This window comes from Miscanthus floridulus, chromosome 7 (genome assembly GCF_019320115.1).
Source record: "Miscanthus floridulus cultivar M001 chromosome 7, ASM1932011v1, whole genome shotgun sequence".
Classification (NCBI taxonomy): domain Eukaryota; kingdom Viridiplantae; phylum Streptophyta; class Magnoliopsida; order Poales; family Poaceae; genus Miscanthus; species Miscanthus floridulus.
Window position 1 is genome coordinate 3,289,633 of NC_089586.1, and position 25,972 is coordinate 3,315,604.

The 25,972-nt window shown below is 45.3% G+C and overlaps 1 protein-coding gene and 2 long non-coding RNA genes across 12 annotated transcripts; 1 reads left to right on the forward strand and 2 right to left on the reverse strand.

Annotated features, from left to right (window-relative positions):
- Positions 1 to 1,932: 1,932 nt before the first annotated feature.
- LOC136466397 (uncharacterized) lies at positions 1,933 to 11,615 on the reverse strand. Of its 2 annotated transcripts, XR_010761331.1 has the most exons (6): positions 11,343 to 11,615; positions 6,044 to 6,237; positions 5,708 to 5,809; positions 5,309 to 5,568; positions 4,503 to 4,608; positions 1,933 to 2,012 (listed from the first exon to the last, which is right to left on the reverse strand). It is a non-coding gene; the product is annotated as an uncharacterized lncRNA (long non-coding RNA). The 2 variants fall into 2 exon arrangements; XR_010761332.1 differs by lacking the exon at positions 6,044 to 6,237.
- Positions 6,206 to 11,296, forward strand: LOC136466396 (uncharacterized). 9 transcript variants are annotated; one of them, XR_010761325.1, is made up of 8 exons: positions 6,206 to 7,320; positions 7,819 to 7,977; positions 8,159 to 8,297; positions 8,929 to 9,011; positions 9,089 to 9,276; positions 9,359 to 9,699; positions 10,090 to 10,226; positions 10,511 to 11,293. It is a non-coding gene; the product is annotated as an uncharacterized lncRNA (long non-coding RNA). The 9 variants fall into 9 exon arrangements; XR_010761327.1 differs by having other exon boundaries at positions 6,206 to 7,977; positions 9,359 to 9,445; positions 9,551 to 9,699; positions 10,511 to 11,291; XR_010761326.1 differs by having other exon boundaries at positions 6,206 to 7,977; positions 9,359 to 9,445; positions 9,554 to 9,699; positions 10,511 to 11,291.
- A 1,244-nt stretch (positions 11,616 to 12,859) lies between the features above and the next one.
- LOC136466398 (spliceosome-associated protein 130 A-like) lies at positions 12,860 to 18,721 on the reverse strand. Its single transcript, XM_066464783.1, has 3 exons — positions 15,485 to 18,721; positions 14,520 to 15,011; positions 12,860 to 13,421 (listed from the first exon to the last, which is right to left on the reverse strand). The coding sequence occupies exons 1-3, from the start codon at positions 18,548 to 18,550 to the stop codon at positions 13,284 to 13,286; spliced, it is 3,696 nt and encodes a 1,231-aa protein (XP_066320880.1). The 5' UTR covers positions 18,551 to 18,721; the 3' UTR covers positions 12,860 to 13,283.
- Between the last annotated feature and the right edge of the window lie 7,251 nt (positions 18,722 to 25,972).

A 25,972-nucleotide genomic window follows, 5' to 3' on the forward strand; every position in this document is an offset into this window, starting at 1 on the left:
ACTGTGATCGGTGAAGTCAACACTGGACAGACAGAAACTTACATCTTCTCGCGCATGGCGGTGTGCAGCATCACGAACTGCTGGTCCGTCGCCGGGAGGCCGGCTGCGTCCTCCACCAGCTGGTGGTGGTGCGCTTGGCCGTTGGCGCCGCCGGTACCAACGCTGCTGTCGACCTGGTCCATCTGCCCCGACATCCTGCACAGGTGACGATCTGGTGACGGAGACGATGGGACGATTTGATCAGCCGTACGGCCGCCGGCGACGGTGGCGGGGAGAAGCGGAACGTTGGTGATTTATGATCTTGGGGATCGTCGAGGCTGAGCGACCGAGGAAGCTATGATTCCTCAACGCCAATAATAACAATGAAAAGCACCACGCAAGCTAGGGTTTTGTCGGAGCTCCGCGGTCGCCGCCCACCGCCCCGCGCGGGCGAGCTAGGGTTTTGACGAAGACCCTAGCTCGCTCACGGCGCCACCTTCTTCCCCTCCCCCTTCCACCGCCGCCATGGTCATGCTCGTCGGCCCGCAATGCCGCGACGCCCCCACCCTAAACTGGCCTGGCCGCCTCCACCGCCGCTAGGGCCCCTAACCGCCATCCAGCCATCCCCACTGTCTCGCCGGCCTTCCTCCCCCAAACCTTTCCTTTCTAAGCCCGCCGGAGTTTTGGAAGATGAGAGGGAGAGCTCGCTGGAACACTAACTCGTAGATCTAGGAAAAGCAACAGGAGGAGGAAGCCGCCCACCTCGTCATCGCTGCCGTCTCTAGAACCCGCCGCCGCCGCCGGAGGCGACAGAGGGAGGAGCCGCCGAAGAGGAGAGAGGGAGGAACCGTGGCGCATGGAGAGGGAAATGAGTGCGGGCGTCGGGCGTGAGTGTGTGTGCACATGGCTGGATAAATACGACAGTGCGTATTAAGTTATTACCATAATTAATAATAATACAAGCAAGAATCAACATCACACCATTTTTGTTTTTTATAAAGGAAACCGGATTCATGCCCTTGCAAACAAGGGAATCAGATCACATTTTACAAAGAAATACAGGGACGGTCCTCTCAACTACATATGACTCTCACCTAGGTCCCAAGCTATTAAACTACTCAAAGAAATACAAGGACGGTCTCTAACTACACGTGACTCTCACCTAGGTCCCAAGCTAACAAACTACTCGTCTAGGGTCCCTAATCTATCAAAGTACTACAATCCTAGTCCAAAACAACCTCTTCACAATCCTAGTCGAAGACAAATATAACGAAGGCAATCACGAAACTTTTTCTATGAACTCTATGAACAATACAGTTAACTCTTGGTCGTTACCACAAGTCTGTCACCGGCTATTCAATGTGTATGAACGAAGACAAACATGAAACTATAATTACCAAGTTAATATATCTTCATGGTTCAAGTGTATAAACAATACAGTAAACTCTTGGTCCTCCTCACGTCTCCACCACAAGTCCAATACGTACAATACCTTTATGCAGTTTTGACCACTAGCATGCTGCATTTCTAGCTACAATAAGGTGCACTCCTAACACTTCTCCTGACTACGAAATTGGGGAGTGGTTAGTGGCCTTCAAGAGATCAGCTACTCAGCAATGAGGATCAATATTGGGCGAAAATCAGCTGTACTACTTCGGGCTGTCCTCAAGAATCCATAGCACTTGTAAGTGTCATTCATGCATTAGAAAAGGAATTGCCATGAAATAAATAAAGCCTCCATAAATCAAGATAACGTAGTTCGCATTTCCGGGTATTTTATTACTCAGGACATGTAGGAATTTGTGCTTGCTCCAAAAGTCAGAACGGATCCACATATGCTGCGAATGACCAAATTCTTACTGCATTTTTCAGTAAGGGATGTTCTGAATGCAAGCAAGGAGAGAGCAAACACGATGCATGACGTATTAGTGCAGAACTTCACTAGTTAAAATCCCGCTCTTCAGCATGTGTGGATGCAAACTGGAGGCGAGGGATGCAACAAACAGCTCAGATAGACCATCAAGATTCGCATCCTGTATCAGGCAACAGTATGCATCAGTGACAGCATGTTTCAAACTACATTTGCATTATCCAAACACAATTTAATGTGTTATCTGATAAAAACAAATACTCTGGATCTTCTGTTTTGAAGCTATTGCTAATCAGCCACACAGCAAGTAGTCACTTGTAACCCCACACTATTGAGGTGAATGGAGGTGAAGCAAATTGCTAATTAATTGCAGTTTTTTTAAATTATTTGTGCCAGTGTAATTTATCCAACCTCGGGACTAGTCATCGCAAAAACATATAATCCATTGGAAACAACCGCTATGTCCCCATATTCTTCCTCTACCCCCGCTCCCCTCCCCTCTCTTTCTCACATGCTGTCACCTGGCTTCAACCTGGTAACTCCCGCACAACATCGAGCCTGCTACCGCTGCGCAGATCCGTATGTCATCCCCATCTTGCCAACATATTCAGACTTCAGAGCTTGACAAGTTTAATCGCCATGCCACTGATAATGGTGGTTGACCACAGGGGGTCAAAATTGTAAATAGTTTTGGTCCCAGTCAAATTGGGTTGCATGAAAAAGATTAAAATGTTAAAATGCCACAAGGAAAATATACCTGATTTGAGCTGGATGAAGATGGTGTCTGCCGTTGGCAGCTGTAGGTTTTGTTGATATTGCTGGTGCTGATCAACCAAGGTCTTAATAGCAAACTCCAACTGTGGCTCAATTGGTCCCTTCATCATATTTGTCGGGGACCTAATACCGGGGTACCCCAGAAGGTGGAACCAATAACCACCGAACGTTAAAAACTTCTGGATGGATAAGGACGCCGTTACGTATCTTGTTCGAATGACGGGAGTTTGGTTCCGCCTCGCCCGACGCCTTTGAGATAGCTCTGCCTCACCCGAGGGCTCAGGGCTAGTCTCCGTCTCGCCCGACGCCTTTGGGACGGGCTCGGTCTCGCCCGAGGGCCGAGGGAAAGACTCCGCCTCGCCCGACGCCTTTGAGATAGCTCTACCTCGCCCAAGGGCTCAGGGCTAGTCCTTGCCATCTCGCCCGACGCCTTTGGGACAGCTCGGTCTCCCGCCCGAGGGCCGAGGTGAAGACTCCGCCTCGCCCGACGCTTGAGATAGCTTTGGCCCTCGCCCAAGGGCTCAGGGCTAGTCTTTCGTCTCGCCCGACGCCTTTGGGACGGCTCGGTCTTGCCCGAGGGCTGAAGGATAGACTCCGCCTCGCCCGACCCCGGAGGGGCGGGCTCGGTCTCAGCCCAAGAGATAAAGACTGTCCCTGCTTCACCCGACGGGCCCGGAACGAGCCTCGCCCTGCTCGATATCTAAAGATTGGTTTCATCTATCCTGATAACTTCTCCCCATTCCCTCATGATGATGGGGTACAGGGCAGGACAAGACGTTCGGGTCAACCATGGCTCCAAGGACCATACCCTGCGCCCTGGCAGGAAAAGTACTGCCAGGAAACGATGGGACAGGTGCTTTAGACCCTTCCGGCGCCACAGAGCCCGAAAGGTATTACAGGTGCGTGCTCCTCGCCCTGTAGAGGTTTAGGCGCCGCCTTCAGCTCTGGGCACGGAACCCGACAGGGATATACGACAACCGCTACGCTCCAGAAAAGGATTTGCTATCTCCCACGAACGACGGATATTCCGTCACCCACGCTGCTGTGGACCCAAGGGAGCTGTGCCCGCTTCCCGACCCCTCAGGTCCACCAAGTCAGAAGACCTTGGCCACGGCGCACTCCGGACCCCGATCCCGCATTCCCTCCGACGAAGACTCATAGGAACCAGAAGGCGTGCGGAGCAAGGCTGGGGGGAGACTCATAAGTCAAAACCACTGCACTGCAGCCCATACCCTGCGCGGGCAGCATTCTGTAACCAACCTGACATTCTACAGAGGCATCGACAGTATTGTAGGCGCTTATCTTCCTTCGCACTCATCAGAATAAAGAACTGGGCCGGGTAGACGTGAGCCACAAGACAGAGTACGCTTCCTAAAGCCCTCACCCTTGTAAAGCCAGCCCCTTCATCTATAAAAGGGGATGCGCTTCCCTCATCAAGAGGGGGGACTTTTGACCGAACAACACAAGACACACACACACAGTCAAGCTGCTACAAAGCTCTTGGCCTCCTTTCAACCCTTCCATCAGAGACTTGGGACCAGTCCCTCTCTCGATCGTTTGTACCCCCTACTACAAACCGTTCACGGTGCTAATAACACGAGCAGCAACAAACTGAACGTAGGGACATTCGGCCCGAACCAGTATAAATCTTGTGTCCTTTAGCGCACCATCCGAGCCTAACGCGCATTACTATAAATTTACTTGCCGGTGCTTGTACGAAACACCGACAATATTGTAGTAGTCATTCTGCTCAAACAATACCAGGATCAAAAAACCAAAAGGGTGTAAACAGCAAGATTTATTTTTGCTCCACAGAAATGTACTTGATCTCTAGTAGACTAAAGCTTTGCAGAACTAAAAGGGAAGGGGTTAGCAATACCTTGTTTGGGAATGTTCTGTACAAGATGTCCTCAAGCCGCTTTGCCAGTTCTGGCAACCGCTTCCCCCACTCAGTTGACATCTGTTCCCTTCCCATATAGTCGAATCTACCAATTTAAGATTAAGAACAGTACAAAAAGTAAGTCATATATGTTCTATTTGAGAAAATCAGCCACAAACCTAAACTTTGGGTGCTTAGGAGTTATGAGGGCTATTCAACTAATTTCAAAATATAAATGGCAGTCAATGATATAAGTATCAATTGTTGCCTTTGTAATTATGGAAATGAAATAATTCTAGGAGTATAAAGTTTATGGTACTCCCTCCGTTCCAAATTATAAGACGTTTTGGCTTTTTTAGATACATTATTTTTATTATATATCTAGACATAGTGTATATCTAAGTGCATAGCAAAAACTACATATCTAAAAAAGCCAAAACATCTTACAATTTGGAATTTAGGGAGTAATATTTATTGTCAGTGCATCTTAACAATTTGGGCCTGCCACTTTAGTTTAGAAATGCTATCGTTCAGCCAATCGAGACTCACTAATTCACCACAATTCTTTTTGGGGTCAAGAGGTTAGGGGTGGGACCAACACATAATTCATTAAAGGGGATTTCGGCAAGCCAAAACACATAACATCAACATGGAGAGGAACTAAAAGGATTAATTTCAATTTTCATGGACGATAGAGCTAATCTCAATCCTTTCACGCACAAATAGTTTACTTAGTCAAAGTCAAATGTAACTCATGGCCTACAAAATAGTTTACTTAGTCAAAATCAACAGTAATAAATGCTTACATTTTTCGCGCATAGCAGTTCGTAGCATGACAAATTGCTGGTCCGTTCCTGACATGGCTGCCGTATCCTGCATCAGCTGGTGCTGCAGGATCTCGTCAAGCGCCACCAAAACCAACACCGACACCACTGCCAGAGACCTGATTTATCTGCGCTGCCTGCCCAAACATCTGTGGGGTTTGTTGATTCTGAGCACTCAGTGTCATAATAGCAAACTGCAATTGTGGCTCAACTGGTCCCTTCATCATATTGTAGTAGTCATTCTGCTCAAACAATACCAGGATCAAACAACCAAAGTGGTAAAACACTAATGTTTACTCTTGCTCCCCAGAAAGTGCTTGATCACAAAAGGACCAGAGCAGAGCATTGGAAAAAAGAGAAGGGGAAAACACATAGCAATACCTTGTTTGGAAATTTTGTATTCAAGGTCCAGCAACAGTTACCAGTTCCGGCAACCGCGGCTGCCACTCAGCCAACGATGGTGTGCTTCGCACATACTCAAGTCTGCCCATACAAGAATAGTCATAAACCCAGTGCCATGTGCAATTCCTAATAGATTTAAAGGGAACTCAGTAACATACTAATATAAGTAGCAGAAGGATAATAAATCCATTATATTGTCGCCTTGGTAATCTCTACCACTATTTAATGCACCGCTTGTGAACTTAAGCCACCCCAACATCACAGTTATGAACTCTGCTAAGTACACCAAAATAATTACACCCAGCAGCAACTAACCTTTCAAATAAAAGGACAAGATTTATTCTGGCCTCTTCTTTCTCTTGCTCACTCACATTCAACAGACGAGATTGTTGGAACCAAACCTCATCACTCATCCCATCCCGCCCTCATCCCGCACCCACCCCAGCAGCGCGCAACGCTTGGCCAGGGTTCGATTCCATCCCCGCGCACCTGCTCCCCATTTTCTTCTCCTGGAAAAAAGAAACAGAAATGCTATACAACACACATGTGTTTTAGCACAAAAAAACACATGGATTTTTTTTTGTATCTCTCTCCCTCTCTCTTTCTCACCGGTGACCACCGGCACCGGCGACGGCGACCGGCGAGCTCGCCCCGTCGCCCGCGGCGACGGCGACGGCGGATCTATGATTTATCCTTCTGTAGAAAAAAAATTGTGATCTGTGATCTGTGGAGACTGTTGGTAGAAGAAGGGTGGAGACTGTTGGATCTTAATCTTATGGTAAAAAAAATTGATGCGTTCTGCATAAAACACATGTTGTGTAGTGGGCTGCAAATGACGCAGGAGTAGGGCACGGAAGGGGCGACGACCCTCCCGGCGCTCGGCACGACCGAGAGCGCAGCGGTCGGCGACTCAAAACCCCCATGCGCGACTCCTCCTCTCCCACCCCATCCCCGGCGACGGAAAGATCCGCTAGGACGAGTGGCGACGACCACCAACGCCTCCGCCGTCGGAAGCAGCTACGTCACCCCTTCCGCGCCCCCGTCGAGGGGCTCTAGCCAGATCCAGGGCCTCGCCCCGCTCGCGCTCGACGCCGGGACAGGCAGCGCAGTGTGGGGGATCGGAGCGTGGCGGTCGCCATCCCCGCCGTCGCGGCCGCCATCCTCGCCATCGCGACCGCCATCCCCGCCGTCGCGGCCCCATCCCTGCTGCGCGCTCGTCAGGGTTGCCATACCCCCGAGTCCCCATCCCTGCTGCGCAGCTGTCCGGGATGCCGTCCCCGTTGCGCGTTCGTCGGGATCGATGTAACCCCGAGCTACCATAATCGTCGTCACCACCCCCGTCGTCCCTGCCTCCACCGCCCACGAGCTCAAACAGGAGCAACCCAAGCAGGTTAGGGTTCGAGCCCTTTGCAACCATGTTTCGAAGCTGCCAGGGGCGCGGCCAGGCTCGCGGCCTCCAGGCAGGGGCACGCGGCCAGGCCCGAGGCCTCCAGGCGGGGTGGGGGCCTCCAGGCTAGGTTGGGGCGCGGCCAGGCACACCGGCCTCGCCTCCGACGACGGCAGCAAGCTCAAGATGCTGCTACTCAACTGAGGTTATCCACGCTATTTGCCCTCTTCCTTTCCTGGGACGGAAGCCTGCTCAACTGTCGTATGACCATCGTATCATTTTCTTGCTATTTCTTCTTATTAGCTTGGTAATCTCTCCTGGTTTGCAATCTAATTCACTGGTGTTGAGAACGGATGGGTTGCTTTAGGTTTTAGTAGGTTCTGAGATGTGGTGGGCACCATTTGTGTTTACTCGCCCACATGTCGTTTGATGAAATGTCTCACCTAATAAACAAATAAACAAGTGAGCCTTGTATCTTGGTTTATAGGCCTATCTTACTTTTCTACGGCCCTTAGTACGCACGGTGGCCTCAAAAAAAATTAACAAGTGTCAAGTGTGTGCAATCACACCACTTGATCAACAAAATACAGTAAGAAAATCATATCACAAAAGGGGCGTTGTCCTTTGCTCGTAGCTAGGCAACATGTTGTTTTCTGACAGTTTAAATCATTTGATTTTTAATTTTCTATCCTATTTTTAACAGGAAGTAGAGGTATAGTCTCAGATCAGAGGCTGATTATCTGCTTTATTGGTAGCAAATATATGGATGCAATGTTATCTCATGTTGTAGGCAAAGGACAAGGCCTGTTTCTTTTGGGGGTGCTTCAGTGCTTTTCTACACTTCTGATAATCAGAATATCTGGTCTGTACTACTGCTACTGGCTGATTTAATGTTGTTGTTATGTTATCGATTTGGAGCACATTGTTTCTTATTATTTGCTACGGCCATGACCTCCCACCTCTGCTCAAAATGACATTGGAGATGTCATGAGTCCAGATTTTTTGGTAACCTTTGCATTCTTATATGATAATGTTGTTTGCAGGAGGAAGCTGCCGCGGCCCCTGAGTTTGCCGCAATCACTGATTACCAAGGAGCTGATCAGTGGGGTGGTGACCAGTGGACCTCTGATGTTGCTGTGCCGCCTGTTGCTCCTACTGGTGCTGATTGGGGTGTTGCTCCTGGTATATACTGTTACCTGATCATTTTAGAATTTCCTCATCTTCTTGCTTGCTCCTATTGGTTGGGACCAAGCAACCCAGCCGACTGCCCAAGGCTGGGAGTAGGCATAGTCCATTCTGAGACTTGTCTTCGGCTTAAGTTTCAGTATTTTTTCTGAAGTATGAATGTCCAAAATCTGATGGCATCTTCTATAGCTATGCTTTGCTTTGAACACTTATGTTTGAGGGCTTTCTAGCTGAACCTGTTGTCCAACATTGCCGCTATGATGGAGAGAGCTGCACTGCCAGCGTATTTTTTTGTTACACTTTCCAACTTCCACTGTCATTACAATTTCCAGATCGCCAATGTTCTACCTTCCAACAGAAATCAGCATTGAGTGTGCTGAATTAATTAAGGATTGATGCTCTGTTATCTAGCTAATTAGTTATACCATCAGCAATCTGGACATCAGCAATGTATGACCCAAATAATGTTCTGTATGGGTGACAGCATGTTATATCTGAGATACACAGTATTTTGTAGCAATTCCAATCCTTAGATTATTATGCAACCAAGACAATATTTGTTCATTATTCCTTCTAATATATGATTTGTAACAATTCTGATCCTTACATTATTATTTGTTTATTAAAGTCAAATTATTAGGTGGTCTGTCATGGGGGATAGACGACCAACCCGCCCTGCATTTAGCGACATATCAAACATCATTGGACGGGGTATGTTAGCTGCCATGGTTTCTGGTCAGTTTCTCAGATTATTTTGCGAAACTGTGACACACATTATATACGTGAAGGTGAACCTGCAGATGATGAAGAGAGAGAAAAGAGGGAAGAAAGGAATAGAAAACAACGTGAATACCGCGCACGGAAAAGGGCCGAGGAAACCACCGAACAAAGAGAATAGCGGAATAGAAAGCAACGTGAATACTGTGCAAGGAAAAAAACACTGGCAATACTAACGACTCGTCGACTCCTGATCATGGTATCCGCAATCTGATCATGTATACTATTCTTCTTTGTTTATGCATCGAAATGAGTAACACGCTTAATTTTTATACACCCAGAACCATGTGATGTAGAACCTATATCCGGTTGCACAGATGTTAAAATGACAGAAGCAGTATATTCCACCTTGGCGCCATCTCAGTTGGGTACGTGGTCGCTGTCGATGCAATTGATTATAATTCTATAGGATGACCTATTAGGTTTGTTTCAGAGAAACAATCTCTGTCATTTCTTAAATTAGATGGCTGCAGCAGGCTATGGTGGCGTCAGTATTAGTTCTGCAAAGTTGAGTAAGTCTTAGCTTCTCAGTTCCAGCTCTAAGCAAATGCAAATTGTAAAGATTGAAAACTGGATAAATGGTGGCAACAAAGTTGAAGATGAGGTCCAGGGCTATCTGCAGGTATCTCTAGCTTCCTTTTTTCACTCACTCTGATTCTTTTCCGAAAGTTTTACTATGCAGCTTACAATTGGCTGCAAGTTCAGATCTATATGCAGCAGAAAATTTGTTCTTAGATGGGCCTATAAGAGATTGAAACATTGTACAGACAGAAAATTGGTTAAATGGCTTGCTCTCTGCATATATATGCACATGATATGCTATAGGTTGCTAGCTATTTCTAAATTTGAAGATGGAAGAAGATTTTGCAGCTTCTGAAAATTTAACCATGGGAGAAGATTTTGCAGCAAATGAAAATTTCAGTGAGCCAAGGGTGTAATTTAGCCCATTTGGACTCTGGGGTTTTGTGTGTTTGTGATTTTCACATCTAACCTACTGTAGGACCTTTTTCAGGTTTCGGAAGATCAGCCCAGAGGGTAAGGTGCATGTGTATAACGGTGCTGATGGCAAATGGATTGCTAATTCTGAAGTGATCACCCAAGTCATTGAGTAGAAGTACCCAACGCCGTCTCTGATCACCCCTCAATGTAGTAAGTTCAACTGGTGCTTGTTTCTGAAGATCCTTGCTATATATTTAGCCCTGTAATTTTCATAGGAGTTACCTCCTAAAGGAAAAAAGGAAGTAATGCATTTATCAGGTATATACAGATCATAAGTTTCAGTGAGAAGCAGCTGTACAATCTGTCATGCAATTGATTTTTAGCCTGCAAAATGCTTGTAAATTTATCAGGTAGCTAGAATTGAGAATTATCAGGTAGCTAGAATTTATTTTTAGCCTGCAAAAGGAAGTAATACTTGTTTCATTTGCCTGCAGCTCCAAGAACCATACAGTAGACAGGTGACAACAAATAAGCTTGGTCTTTGTTTCCATTGACGGAATCGGAAGACATCTGAGGTACCTGGGAGACTATGTTGAAGGGTGAAATAGTTGCTAGGAATTATCAAAAGTCGTCAAATGTTTAGTGTAGTTTTGACGTGTTCTTGAGACATGTACATTTGTATGTCTGTGATGTGATTCCCTGTTATTCTATCTACTCTGAACTCATCCATCATGCCACAAGAACTAATGGTTCGTGATGTTAGGAAAGCTGTCCTAACTGTTCAATTGCAACCTTGTCATTTTTCTTTTACATGAAAAAAATTGGTGCTGCATTCAGCTTCCTAACACTTTTGGTTGTTTCCATGAATGTGAAAACATTATGCCTGGAGAACTCCAAGATCTACTTAAGCAATTCAGAACTTATTTGTAGTATGCGAGACATGACTTTATTATGCCTTCTTATGCATGAGTGTATTCCGGATTATATGTATGGTGATATACAATTACGTGCGACTAAAAACTAAGGAAAAAATGTCGTCGTTTAGTTGAAAATGGTTGTTTTCAAGTGCATCCTTAGAATAAAGTCGTGGTGTTAGCACGGGCACTATACTGTTATGGAAAGGAAATAACTCTTGTGGCATAAAAAGGTTAATATGAGAGGACAAAGATGTAGTTCAGCCAGAAGTGCCTCACCAATCCAGTAAAATTACTCTCCTCTCTAAACCTTAGTGAAACACATACATAGAAGGAAAAACTGAGCAGAACTAGTACCATGACGACTGTGATCGGTAGAGTCAACGCTGGACAGTGAAAAAAAAAAACTTACATCCTCATGCGCATGGTGGTGCGCAGCTGGTCCATCACCGGGATGAGGCCAGCCGTATCCTCCACCGGCTGCCCGTTGGCGCCGCTGCGGTGAATCTGCCCCGACATCCTTGACAGGTGAGGGATGCGGTGGTGATGATGGGACGACCGGATCAGCCATACGACGGCAAGCGGCGGCCATGGACGGCAAGCGGGGAGAAGCGGGACGTGGGCGATCTTCCGATCTGGGGCTTGGGGTTTGGCGGAGGCTGAGCAACCGAGGAAGTGAATGTGAAATAGGCGGGGAAAGCACCTGAGGCTTGTCGACCGTGTTCCGTGGACCGACTCTGGGTCTGTCTGCACCCGCTGTGGGTTGGCTCGTCGCGAGCTGCGGGTGGCCCAGGGGAGTGAGCTTCGATAGAGTTTACTCTCTCCTCGTTCCAAATTATATAACTGTAAATCGTGTTTTGATTTTTCTCTCTATATATAATGTTATATTTATAGAGACATATACTATGCCGTCTAAATACATGTATTTAGAAAAATCAAAATAACTAAACATATATATACTACGCTAAATACACTATCTAGAAAAATTAAAATGGCTTATAATTTAGAACGGAGAGGGTAGTTAATTTATGACAACTCTAGAGGTGCAAGCGAACGCTAGACCAGTTGGTCTGGCTATGCGCTTTGCACCTTGCCGGCCAGAGTTCGAACCTCTTTGGGGACGGATTTGTTGGCCGGAGGAAGCACAATTTATCTACGCGTTGAAAAAAATCATCTCGTCTGTTCCACGCCAAAGCACAGGTCTAAGACCAGTTCAGTCTCACGGGAGCTGCGGTGCCGCTGTGTATGGATGGGGCAAAAGTTCGGGGGTTTTCTCGATCTGCATGAGAATTTCTTCTTCTTAAACACAATACTCGAACGGTCTTAGCCCGTGGGTCGAGTTTTTTTTTTTTTTTACGACAACTCTAGAGGTTACCCCTCCGTCAGGTATAATTGCCTGTGCTTGCGCTCTCTACGTAAGATATAGTTGTCTGTGCTCTCTGATTCAGTGTATTGGGCTTTACACGTCTACAGTGACAGAGAGAAGCAGCTTTATTAGAGGTGAAGTATGCAGTGATCCATCCTCACTGGTAAAGAGCGACGCTCACAAAGAGAAAGCTTCAGCTTACTGCCTCTCCTGAACAGAAATACAGAACTAGATAAATCACCACAACCTATGCCCTATTTCATAAATCACCAGAACGAAGGCATCTCACCACCAGAACGAAAATTCACTTTTGGTAAGACACTGGCTGTCGTGGCTCTTGTTTTCTACAGGAATTCAGGTTACATGCCCCGGCTACTGGCAAAAATCCTAGCGTCTGCTCACACACGTCATTTTGCTGTCAATGATGATCGGCTCCAGTATTGCGAACCTACGCTGCTTTGATTCTGGAACCATGAACATTTGTGTGCATGAGTTTAAGAATGCTCTATATATGTAAATTATATGTTCTGATTGTAACGCATGAACCGAGCAGATGCGGCAATTGAGGATTTCCATCAGCTGAACAATCTGAAAAAGCAATGACAGCACGCATCTACACTTCAAAAATCTATGGTACATTACCAAGGTAGCCACCGCCTACTGCACGAATATCCAACAGGTATAACTTCACTCAATTACATCAAGCCAAGTAACAAACAGTCAATGACATCAGCTAAATCACTTCTACGAGGCACAAAAAAACCATTCTGGTGCCGTACATGCTCTATCTCAGCTATAAAACGCGGACTGGACCATGGACCAGTTAGCATCAGGAAAGATTGTACAGATCAGCGTGCTCCAAACTTGTTGAATGCTGTGTCACATCTTGAAGTGCTGCCCAACGGCTCGAACTGGATACAGCATTGAAGCAAAGAGCACCGGACAGTTGCATTTCCCTGCCCAGTTCCTTCACACTAAACCGTGGGCTTAGATGATTTTGTTCCTGATGTCTTCTAGCTTCTTCAGGATCTCACCAGGAGTTCTGTCCAGCTCATCAGCAATCTTCCTCTGCATATCAGCTGGGAGGGAGGGATACTGCTCGCAGAGATCACCATCTATCACATCCTGTAACGGACATCACATCAGTAACAGCATGTTTCAAACTGCATTTGCAGTTCAGCTGTAACAACAAACAAATAAATTAAAGTCATGGGCTAATGTGAATGAGCAACAACCCACATCAGCATGGTTTTCATAAACTCCAACTGATTCCAAATGTAAGTCATTTATGGCATTGATAGTCTACACTCCACAAGGTGAAACTTTGACTGGCAATTTCTATGAAAACAAATTTCAACAGAGATACTATATATTGTGAAATTACTTTTCATGATGAATCTAGTAGCATCAACCTTATGTTGTAAACCTATTTACATTTCCAGCTATGAGTGGTCAAAGTTAAAATTGCTTGACTTAGATCAAATCTAAAACGACCCCCAAGGCAGTAGTAGCTTACATACAAGAAATTAACTGGCTGACAAAAGTCAAGTTCAGTGCAGGTAGTGAAGACCTGTGTTGTCATGACTCATGACATTAAGTAGAACCACTGGACTCTAATTCACTGCAACTACAGGAAGTGAACAATCCGAATATAAATTAAATATATATGCATTAATCGCAAACCAAGGACGTCAATGCCATGCTAGAGGGGCTCATAAGACTTCATCAAGTTACTCAATATGACATGCGAGTTTATACCAAGTCCAGTGGAAATGAATTTTCCATTTGCTAAATTTATGGTGCTGAAGGGCGGGCCTGGTGCAAGCGGTAGAGTCTTACCGCCTGTGACCGGAAGGTCCCGGGTTCGAGTCGCGGTCTTCTCGCATTGCACAGGCGAGGGTGAGGCTTGCCACTGACACCCTTCCCCAAACCCCGCACAGAGCGGGAGCTCTTTGCACTGGGTACACCCTAAATTTATGGTGCTATTCTATATGTGTGCAGTGTGGGAACCATCCATTACCCATGCACTGGGTTCCAATGGTTTTTCAAGGTTAGACTGCTACAAAGTCAAGAGCACAACTAACTATTTGTGCAAGGCTGCCACAAGAATGCTAGATCAGTCTTTTCTCATGCTAACATAATGCACTTGGTGACATTATAGAGTATTAGAATCAGAGTATATATATTGCCTGGTTCACAAATCCAATGCAAGGAACATTTTACCTTCACTGGAAAATAAGCAGATCTGTAAGCCATGTGATCTCTTCCACATAATGGTGGATGCTCCTGGCGGAGATGCATCTCCAAGTGAGAGAAGAAGTCAACATCTTCCCTGGAGGTGAATGCAAGCAGTGCTCCCACACTGCCCATCACAGTCCCATAAATAAGACATTCACCTCCACCAGGAATCAAAGAGGCTTTCTGCAAACATGTTACAACATCACCGACATGAAACTGCACAATCTCGTCAACTTTGTTAGGGGCACCATTTAACTTCCCTTGCTCCCATTTAATCTTGCCTCCAGTTGGGTCTTCTTCAATCTCATCTGAGAGATCCTGAGGAAGACGAGCAAAATATATATTCCCAAACTTATCTGCTCCAGCCATAGTGTCAAAATCTATGTGTTGTGCTGCTGTAAGCCATCTGGGAACACTGTCATCAGCAAATATATAGAGTTGGTTTTCATCTCGTCTGTACTTGCAATAGTGAAATGACTGCAAAAGAAAATGGCACCATACAGAAAGTATATCAGAAATAAAGGAAGCCAAGGGGGATCTGGTGAATGACATGCTACTGCATAAGCTGAACAATGGTCATAAGGAACCCAGTCAATCAATAATAGAGGTAATCGTACAACAAAATATCAGAAAACACAAAGGAAAAAAATATGAAAAATACTCTAGGAGATACAGATACATGTTATATATACAGTATTCTACATGATTCAAGTATGTCAGACAATTCGCTTCAAGCTCCTACACTAGTAAATTGAACAAATCATATGCTGTTAAATCTAATTAAATACAAAAAATGTGTCACATACTTCAAATGAAATCACTGTGAACGCCATAACTAGGTCTAAGGGGTTGACAACTATAACATGTTGTCAACCTTAGAAAGCACATCCATGTGAAAGAACTGACAATCAAGGGAATTCAGCAGAACAGAACGAAGATTGACAGCGTACCTCTTGCATATCACCAACATAGATCCTATCACGGTAGGTATGAATAGACACTATTGTCCTCGGAAAAAGCTTGTTTTCACATTTTCTGAGCAACTTTCTCTTCCCCAGATCATATAGTCTGAGCACTGAACCAACACCTGCAAGTAATCGTCCCTGGAATTGGCACAACGCAAGAGGTACTTCCTCCACTTGTGTCTTGTGTAGAAGTTCAAGTGACCTCCCTTCGTCCACAAACTTATATACGTGGATGAATCCACCAGCAAGGGTCCTCCTTGGCCAGAACTGCAATCCCTTGGCAGTGCCAACAGCCAGTAGAGTTCCATGCTCCTTATCATGGAAATTCACAGTGCAAATACTGACAGCAGCCTCATTTTCCTGCAATTCCAGCAGACAGGTTGTGTCCCTACTCCTTGGATCAAGGATCCTAATGCAGGAAACCCACCTCTCAGATTCAGCCTTTGGATAACCATATTGTTCATCAGGAAACATGTTACCCTCAGCACCATCTTCTCGACCATCACCATTCTCCATTGGATCACCATTATTCGCATTTCCATTCTCCGCTGCACCAGAAGCCTCAAGGCACTCTTTCTTAGCAGCTTCTCGCTCTTCTGCGCTGAACGCACCCTTATCACTCTCAATGACAGCAATATATTTTTTCTTTGGTAGAATCACAAACTTCCTTGGGGTGTAGCGTAGAGGGATAGCCGTCTCATTGAAAGTCTCCCCCAGGCGCTCAATGGTGAAAATACGTAGGGCATCTCCCGCAACAGCAACTACACCTTCTGAGCACTGATCAGAAGAAAATGATGCTGCAGATTCGAGCGTATCACAGGACAATGGTGTCAAGAGAAAATGGCCTTGATGTATATAACCCAGCCAAGGACGGCTGGACAGGCAGAGCATTGCTTGCCTGTGGCTAACTATACAAGGGAATAGCTTTGGAGGTCTCAGGCCAAGGAATCGAGAACGTGTGTCCGATAGCTGACCCGTAACCATGTCGACGTTGGTCCGGAAAAGTACACCATTCTGCAAACCAGCATTGAGGAAAAGATTGGCTGGATAGTCTGCACCATCCTCACCACCAATAGAGGCCTGGACCTCCAAGAATAAAAGTGACTCCGGTGCCGATGATACACTCTGGAGACTTAGAGGCTGAAGGCAATCGTCAGGGTCCAGTGAGAGGATACGGATGGTGTTATCATAGGATCCTACAGCAAGAAATCTTGACCTTTGCCTCCCCTCAGGGACCGGCGCAATGGCCAGGCACGCAACATCACCAGACATGTCCTGCTTCTCCACCTCCATGAGCTGACCAGTCATGTCCATCTCAAAATAGATGAGCTCTCCACCACTAAGAGCGATTACCACCTGGAGACGGTTTGATCCAACCTTTGTAATAGTTTTCTTTCCAGGTGTCCTCCACTCATTGACACGACCATCCTCCCTGATGTGCCGGATGCCATTTGGGTGGACCTGCATCAGAGAGTCCTCACCAAGGAGCGCGACTGCAAGGGAGTGCGTGGTGTCCAGGAACTGGCTGTCACTGACTTCTTCAATGGTCTCACCAATAGAGAGCACAAGTGTTACATTAGTAAAGGACACAACAATGTAAGCATCAAACATGTCATTGATATTCTTCTTGACAGTCCACACAGCAATAGGCTCGGCAGGGAGCATTGATCGGGCCATCTCACTGATGGCAAGGCCAGGCCTCAGGATGCGCAGCGTGGAGCGTGGACCACGGCCACAGGCAGTGAACAACTGGGGTGTTTCCTCGTCAAATAAATTCGCGACACGCATGTCCATGACTGGCATGAGGCTCTCAATCTCATCTATGCGCATGAGGTTCTTCAGTGCCCTTGGCTGAAAGAAAACTGGCTGGAATCCCTCCTCTGTCTCCATCAGTGTTGCAGAAGAGGACTCGACATCCGCATCTCTACCAATATCACGGAACTGGTAAAGTGCATGGTTGCCAAACTCAGAAGCAGCAAAGAGGAAACCAGATCGCAGCACACAGACAGCTGATGTCACTGGTATGGTGTCAAAGTATTTGATCCTGAGCTCACTAACAGTATCCCCACTATGATCAAGGTCAACCTTGAAGATGTCACCATACTCAGTCTGTAGCAGGAAGAAGAACATACTCTTTTGTTTGTGTGTGGCGGCAGCAACAATGAGGACGCCGCGCTCAGCAGGGAGGTCAGCACGGCGTGGAATCACAGCACGAATCTCTGGGTGACCCTGGTTCCGGTACAGCACGAAATTGTCACAGCACACGAGAACCCCGCTCGGACCGTCACCACCACCAGGGACAGTCACGAGAAGATTGGCGCCATTATCAATCGGCTCAGAGACCTTGCGGGAGACATGGTTGAGCCCCAGGTCAAGCTCGTAGAAGGTGAGGAGCTTCTGCGCCTGGTTGGCGGCCTGCCCCGTGGGGTCGCGGTCAGACTCTGCGTACTCGAGCTCGATGGCGGCGAAGACGGGGTTGTCGAACCCGCAGTCGAGCGCGGCGAGGGCGAAGGTGAGGGTGTTGGACTTGTGCGCCTCGAGCGGGGACGAGATGGTGAGGCGCGCGGCGGCGTCGCGGTTGAGGACGTAGACGAGCTTCTGCTTCTCGAGCGCGGCGATGCAGAGCGCGCGGCCCTTAGGGTCGACGGCGAGGAGCTGGCCGGGGACGATGCGGCGGCAGCCCGACTTGCCGAAGGTCTCCTGGTGGACCTTGTCGAGGCGGTTGCGGTCGGGGGAGTACTCGAGGATGACGAGGCGGCCCGAGTCGGAGCCGACGACGAGGTAGTCCTTGTTGGCGCCGGTGAGGCGGAACTGCGCGAGCGAGCGGATGGCGCCGAAGACGTCGACGGAGAGGAGCGTGCGGAGGCGGCCCGTCTCCGGGTCCGGGCGGAGGAGGTCGAGCGTGCTGCCCCGGGCCACGGCGATCTCCTGCGTGGAGCCGGACCCGGACCCGGAGGCGGCCGACTTCTTCGAGTCCCGCCCGCTGAAGCTGCCGATGACGGTGCACACCGCGCCCGTCGCGCGCTGCAGCGTCAGGCTGTAGAGGTACATGGCTGCTGCGGCGAGGCGCCCCTCCTCCTCCGGCGACTGAGGCGGCGGCGGGGTCGGGGTTGGGGGAAGGGTAGGGAGATCTAGGGTTTTAGAGTGGGCGGTGGTGCGGGCGGGCGGCGCTCGAACGGCGGGGAAATTCGGGCGGCTTATCAGATCGGACGGAGGCAGGGCCCGACCGAACCGTGCGGGCCTTGTGGTTGCGGCTCGGTGCCATGCCAGATGCCGCCACGCTGAAGTCCTGAATCCTGACTCCTGACACGCTGAGTTTTTTTTCTTTCTTTCTTTTTCTTTTTGTTTTTTTAAACGATTTTCTTTTTGTTTTTTGCTATATGATTCTGTATTTCTGTATTAAAAACAGGCAACTCATCGAAAATCGAATAAAAGGATATTTTATAGAGAACAAGAGCAGAGCATGAGACTGGCCTAACCAAACAGCAACTTCAAAATTACCCATATTACAACCACATAATACTCTTTTTTTTTCTCGAACACGCAAAATATTTACGTGTCTTTATACTAAAGAAAAAGAAGTTTGTAGTACAACGCTAAAGGGGCGGGCTATAACAGATTTGAATGAAGCTCAAGCCCTCCCTAAAGACCAAAGCACCTAGGCTATTATACTAGGCAGAGACCCATTGCTCGACCTCATGTTTGATTACGGCGAGCAGCTGGTGGAGCTGGGTGGCGGCGCCACAGACCTCTTAATACTCTATTCAGGAGATTGCTCGTATAACCATACCAAATTAGCTTGATATATGGCATCATCCAATTTTAGTGGCTTATCTAGGGTGTTTATTTAAGATAAAAAGATGGTGTGAAATGGTGGTGAAGCGGAATCCGTGTCTTGTGGTACTTAGACAATATCTTTGCAAAAGCAAAAGCATTTTGTTTTTTGATAGATACATTAACTCCCTCGCAAACAAAAATCCACTACCCAATTGTGATCCTTTTTGCGATCGATGATGAAAGGAAAGCAAATTCACAAAACGAATGTTTGGATCTGATCATTGAGGATCTTACTTTTCATAGGTTCAAAATGATATGCGACAATAAGTTACTGTTTTCTTTGTGAATCTACTTATGTGTCCTCGAGGAAGTAACTTAACCACCGCTAGTTATTGTTATTATTACCCAACCGTCCAAACAAACCTTGGCCTTGGAGGAAAGTGGATAAAAAATACGGTTCCGGATGAAATGTTGTAAGAGAAAAACACGGTTTCGGATAAAAAAATAAGCGAATCAAGCTGGGTTCAAGGATACGCGAACGGGCAATACATTTTTAGTTGCAGTATTAGTTGTCACTTATGAGTCTATCTTTTGTTACCTGGGAGGACCGAGCGAGAGCAGCTTTATGGAATATTGGACTTCATTCATTATCTGGGATTAGCATTTTCCAAACGTTTGTGCTAGTCCAATCGGGGTTTCACTTCATTTTTCTTTCAAATTCGCACTGCCTCTTCAGCTTCCCACACATCCGAGAAAACAAAAGGCAGAGCTAGCATTCGCACCTCCGGACGAACGCCAGCGTCCCTGTCCCATGCTGCACTCCGGTTTCTCGTGCTCGGGTCTGCATTTCGCGCACCCATGAGGGGCCCGTGCCGCCCGAACGCTACCTGCGTCGTCAAACCACGCGCAGGTACCGCTCACGCCCCCTTCACTTATCATACGCATTATAACACCTAAACTACTTTTATAATATTCAGATGAAACACTTACAATATACGTCCGAAACAATTAAAACACTTGCACCATACGTCCGAAATAACTAAAACACTTACAACATGCATCTAAAATAATTGCAAAACACCAGGAAAAAAATTGAAAACACGTGTGTAGCCATTGCAAACATATGCAAACATCAAGTAAAACACTTGCAACATATGTATGAAAACACTTGAAACACTTACATATATATGCAACATCATAATCTAGTTTTGCAATATCCAAATGAAATACTTGCAACATACATCTAAACACAGATGAAATGTTTGGCATATACATCTGAAGCATACGTATATAGCACATTGCAACATATACAGCATCTCGATCTACTTTTGCAAGATTCTTATAAAACACTTACAACATACATCTAAAACATCTGAAACGTTTGAAATGTATACTTACAATATCCATTGTACCTCTGAAAGCATCTAGACTCCTAATTGGGTTTCGGTGATTAATGATGATACAAGACTACTATGACTAACGTATGTTTTACAGAGATAATTTAAGTTAGATCATGATAATGGTAATTGATTGGGCAATTATAGTTTTCATGCCTCAGTCGATAGAATTCATTTCGGTTTTTAAAGTATGGACGATAAGGTTAAGGACGACTAGTTCTAAGTGTCATTTAAAGTTACAAGCCGGAAGGGTCTGCTCGATAGAGCTGTAGATCCGCCTGGCTTCAACGTAGGAGTGGTCGATTCTGCGTACTCCTCCCGAGACGTGCCAGTCAATTTGACCCTATAATTGATAATAAGAGAAAATTTATCAATAATTTAAAGTGAAATGTGTTGGTGTTGCCAGACAGTTCCGAATGTACGGCTCTGAGAGCCGATGTGAAAGGAGATCGACTAAATAGCCGATTCCAGCATACTCATAAGAATAAATCAGTTAAAACTCATAGAATTATAGAAGGAAAATTAGTTATCATTCAGGATGAACATCGTTATTTAGACAAATATTAGTCAATGGCAATAGGATGTTAACACTAATCAGTTTATGCTAAGCCAATAACTATAAGTAACCGAATCTCTTTTTATATAAAAGAAACAGTTCATCATCATTTAATCATTTAATAGAGATAGATCTAATAAGCATATTAGATCTTATCTATCGCTATGACCAGTGGGGCATGAGGCAGAATCATGCAGGCCATAGAAATAATAATAGATTTGACGATCCTAACTTATTACTAATATTAGTGGGGTATGAGGCAGAATCAAGCAGGCCGTAACACAATAATAAGATCATGTGGCTAACATATCTTTCAATCTACCCTTACTTCAACGGTCTCGTGACGTGAACTGTATATGTGAAAACACTCGATATCGGCTAAAACAGCCGATTTAGGCATAACGCACAATTAAGGTCATGCCCTGTCAGGAACATATCTACCAAATAATGGTCTCCGCTCCACGGTGTTAACAGTGGGGTGTGAGGCAGAATCATACAGGCTGTGATAACAGGCCATGGAATGATTTTCGTTAGTCGATAGATCTATTTAAGATCAGGCATGCCTTAACCGCACACTATGTACAATTAAGATTGACATAAAATAGTCGATAAAACATAACTTATCGTTTAAGGTGCAGATTATATCAGTTTAGATTAATAAACGATAGGCTAAACAGGATATAAGACCGATCTAGATCAATCCTAATCGGGCAAAGTGATATTGCTGTAATTAAATAAATAATAAAAACAATAAGTAATATAGGTAACTTAATGAATCTATCCGAAGAACGTCACTCTGAAATAGAGACGATAACTTGACCTTAATCTAGTTCGAGCAGTGGAGGTCGACCAGATCGATGCAACCGTACTTAAACTAGATAAGAGTCGATAACTAGCTTATACCAGAGTTGCAGTGGAGATCGACCGGATTGATGCAGCCGTACGAACAGAAGTATAAGCCATGATGGTACTTATAGACAAGCCAGAGGTCGGCCGAACCGATACAACCTAGCTCGCTGAAGAACTCGTCGAGATCTACTCTACTCCTACTCCTAAGGGGTGGCCAAAGCCAAAAAAGTAAGTAACTTGTATTTGATTGATTGGTTGTCCTCTTAGCCGGGTTCAATATTTATACCCGGAGCCTAAAAATGAATCCTACTCGAGCACGACTCATTACAATCTTCGGCATAAAAAGAAATTTTTCCTATTTTAAGATAACTTGGACCCTAATCTTTTCCTTTTTGTAGAGTCCGATATATAGTTTCCTAGTGCCAACCATAGCTCATCATCGTTACCTACTGACGTCATTCAAAGAGATCTGATTCCAGAGTCGTATTTGAATCAACTGATATCGATCCTTACGCAATCGACTCCTTGATTGGCATAATCCTGGAAGCCTTCGAATTCCCGTGCCCTTCTCTCAAATTTTGGTGTAAACACATACCCCTCAATTTTGGTATAAAAGTGATTTTATTCTAAAATTTCTATTTATCCGTTTACCACACCGCAACCGTTCTATTCCGAGATATACACATGATTTCTGACTTCCCGGCCCATGTTTTATATAATATCCCAATAATACCTCTTCCAACTCACTTGGTCTGTTTGTTTTTTCCCTTTTTTCTTGAGCAAATCTTAATATCTAACGTTGTTATCGTCAAGGCCTCAAACCCTAGCAAATTCTCTATTCTATCAAGCCGTTATTCAAGCGTTCTTCATCAAATTCAAATCTACTTTGGCTTTAATGGCGACCGGCGACCACATCCCTGAGGTATGCCTTCCAAGTTTCTCATTCTCCAAGTACCGGTCGCTACCCTGCATTTCTTTTCTCCTTAAATTTGTTTCATCCGATTTCTAGGAAATGAGGAATAAAATCTTGATTCCATCTGTTGTTATTTTTAATGTCTATTTTATTGGGCCTATAGGTGACCCTAATCCATCTGATTTCATCTGTCAAGAAACCAACCAAATCTCCTTTAAATAGTCGGTAGTGGATTCGTCCTCCTGGAATATCAAAACCCCCATCAGAAACTAGCCTAAAATGCTCAAGGGGTGGAGAAATTGGTTTCGTAGGGTATCCGAGAAAAAGGGCGGAGGTTAGGAGGTGTATGATTTGTATCAATGTTTGACACTCATTGTTCGGGATGGTGAGGAATGATTCACTCTTGATTTCCGCATCTTACTTCTGGTCTAATGCTCTGAATACTTTCGTCTTTGGTCACGACCTGATGACCATTGCCTAGGCCGATGTTTACATGTTGACCCGCCTTAGAATAACTGGATCAATGCAGCCTTATGAATACTTGAGTGCTGGTTCCAAGAAATTAGCCAAAATATCAGACTACTCAGGATGGGCAAGTTATATTCTAAACCATATTGGAGACGAATCAACTGTTAGTGAGAGGGAATACGTGGCCTTTCTGAATGTGTGGTTGGAGAGATTCATCTTCTGTAGGTCATCTTGTGGTCTAACTTATAATCATAAGCTCATGGCAGAGCACCTGGCAGTAGATAAGGATATCTCTCTTGGAAAGTATCTACTAGGGGCTGCTTATCATCTAATGTACCAGGTAGCTACCCAGTTATTGAAGAACGAACCGGTGCATACCATTAGTGGCCCTTGGTGGTTGATACAACTATGGCTCAACCTATACATGCATAAGATCGTAAGGCTTGATCTCAAAAGCCTGAGTTTCCCTTCTTTCAACTTTGATGAGGAATATAGAGGCGAGGAAGGAAGAACCCGTCAGTGCATGAGCTATGGTGAGGCTTCATCGACCATAACAATTGATATTGACATTGGCTATCTCTTTAAAAAGTTTTATAAAGGGTTTGATGTAGACACCCTGACTTGGCTACCAGATGATGAAGATGAGAACAATGAGCTGATCTTTCTATTCAAATTTTGATTTGAATCAGGCTGTTCGGATGAGACGACGGCTGCAATATTTAACTCCTTCATTAAGCCTTGCGTTCTTCCAGCCAAATTCCATCATGGTCGTGGCAAAATGGCCATAGGCTCCTTCCTTTCAGGCAACCTTCCAACTTATGAGTTCTATAATCCATGCTTCATAGGCCACCAATTTGGTTTTGGTCAACTTCCCCCTCAATTGTTCTTCAAAGACACACTAAAGCCAAGAGAAGATATCAATGAGGTGATAGAAGCCTCCAGAGTCTTTCAATTGGGATCAGATCTCCCTTCCCTTTGCATGTACGACTAGACCAGAGTCAGTCTCTCTTCCATTCTCTTTGAGTCCTGGTGGCAAGAATGGCACTCCCATCTTTTCTGTGGATTGGTCCACCCTTTTATGCATAGCTCTGGATGAGGAATTTGCTTCTAATAGAGAGGTAACTTATCATCTCTTTCTTAGGAATCTATTCGATGAATCTTCTTGCTAACTATTCTAGCCGATCTTTTCAGGACATTGAATTCAATCCTCTAGGCTTGGATAAGAAGGGGCACGCTATAGATTATCAGTCACCATGGCAAGTCTCAAGAATAGGATTAGTCATACCTTCATTGAAGAAATTGATGAAAACTCATGCTGCCCCCACGATTGTGATTTATCAATCTACAAAATGCAAGGTAGTCCAAGGGACAACCCAGAAAGCCGTTACTAGAAAGAGACTTCATAGGATGAGATCATCAGCTGCTCAGGTAAACAATTCATATTCTTCTCGAACTGATATTCAACCTATAATCCCATTCCTTCATAGTTATCGAGCATTGCGTCCTAATCTACTCTAGGCACGGAGCTGCTATCTCAGGCGTTTGGTTCAGCACCAACTAAACCTTCATCGGCTGATCCTCAAGAGGAGCCAATTTCAGTTGGAATAACCGATGCTTCCATGACAACAAAAAATGTGAGTTTTATCCTTGATGCTCATCAGAGTATTTTCTTTAACTTCTTGATTTACTGAGTCCTTCACCTGACTCCTTACCATGCCAGATACATTTTGAAAAAACACTTGTGCGAGAGTAGGAGCCTGACAATCCACTTAATGATCCTATCGACGTTGAGGGTGATTCTGTTGCCATCGACACCTAGACTATTGATTTTCCAGTTCGGCATACAACTGATGGTAAGGAAGTTACATATTCCTTTTATCATTCTACAATAATCATGAACTAAAAATTTTCCTTGATATTGCAGATACCAACATTGAAAGCTTAGAGCCGATTCAACCAGATGTTATAGGTGCATCATCGACTCCTCCTCCTCTTCGGATAGAGGCTACTACAGAGAAGGTATTGTAGTCCTTTTCACCATATATTCTACTATGAAATGATTCAAACCTCCTAACCAAGATTTTCTTATATACAGGCACTTAACCTTCCAGCTCTAAGCTACTCTTTCAATCTTGAGGAGTATCTTGATGAAGATGAAATTAGCTCATCAGCTACCTCCTCTAAGGAAGCTCTATCAGAAGAGACCAGAAATCAGCTAAGAGACATATTATCAATGTTTAAGAAGAATATAGCCGATTTGGTCCAAGACACCAATTCAATACGAAGAGTCTTCTTAGCTATTAAGGGTAATCCATCCCCAGTCCTCTCTAGAGTTTTATCACCTTTATCCAATTTTGAAGATCAGGCCCTAAAGGTGAAAAAGGCTCAGAGGAATCTGTCCGACCATAAAACTTTATTGGCCAAGGGGAATTCTAATAGGCACGAGACCAAAGAGCTAACACAGCTAATTGATCATTTGAAGAACTCCTCCCTCAGCATCAACCCAGAGTTGT

Excerpts from the sequence above, each read along its gene's own strand:
- LOC136466398 (XM_066464783.1), bottom strand. The coding sequence starts at position 18,550 with ATGTACCTCTACAGCCTGACGCTGCAGCGCGCGACGGGCGCGGTGTGC. Across the intron at positions 15,012-15,484 it reads ATGTTGGTGATATGCAAGAG|TCATTTCACTATTGCAAGTA; the intron begins GTACGCTGTCAA and ends TTTCTTTTGCAG. Across the intron at positions 13,422-14,519 it reads CTGCTTATTTTCCAGTGAAG|GATGTGATAGATGGTGATCT; the intron begins GTAAAATGTTCC and ends TGTCCGTTACAG.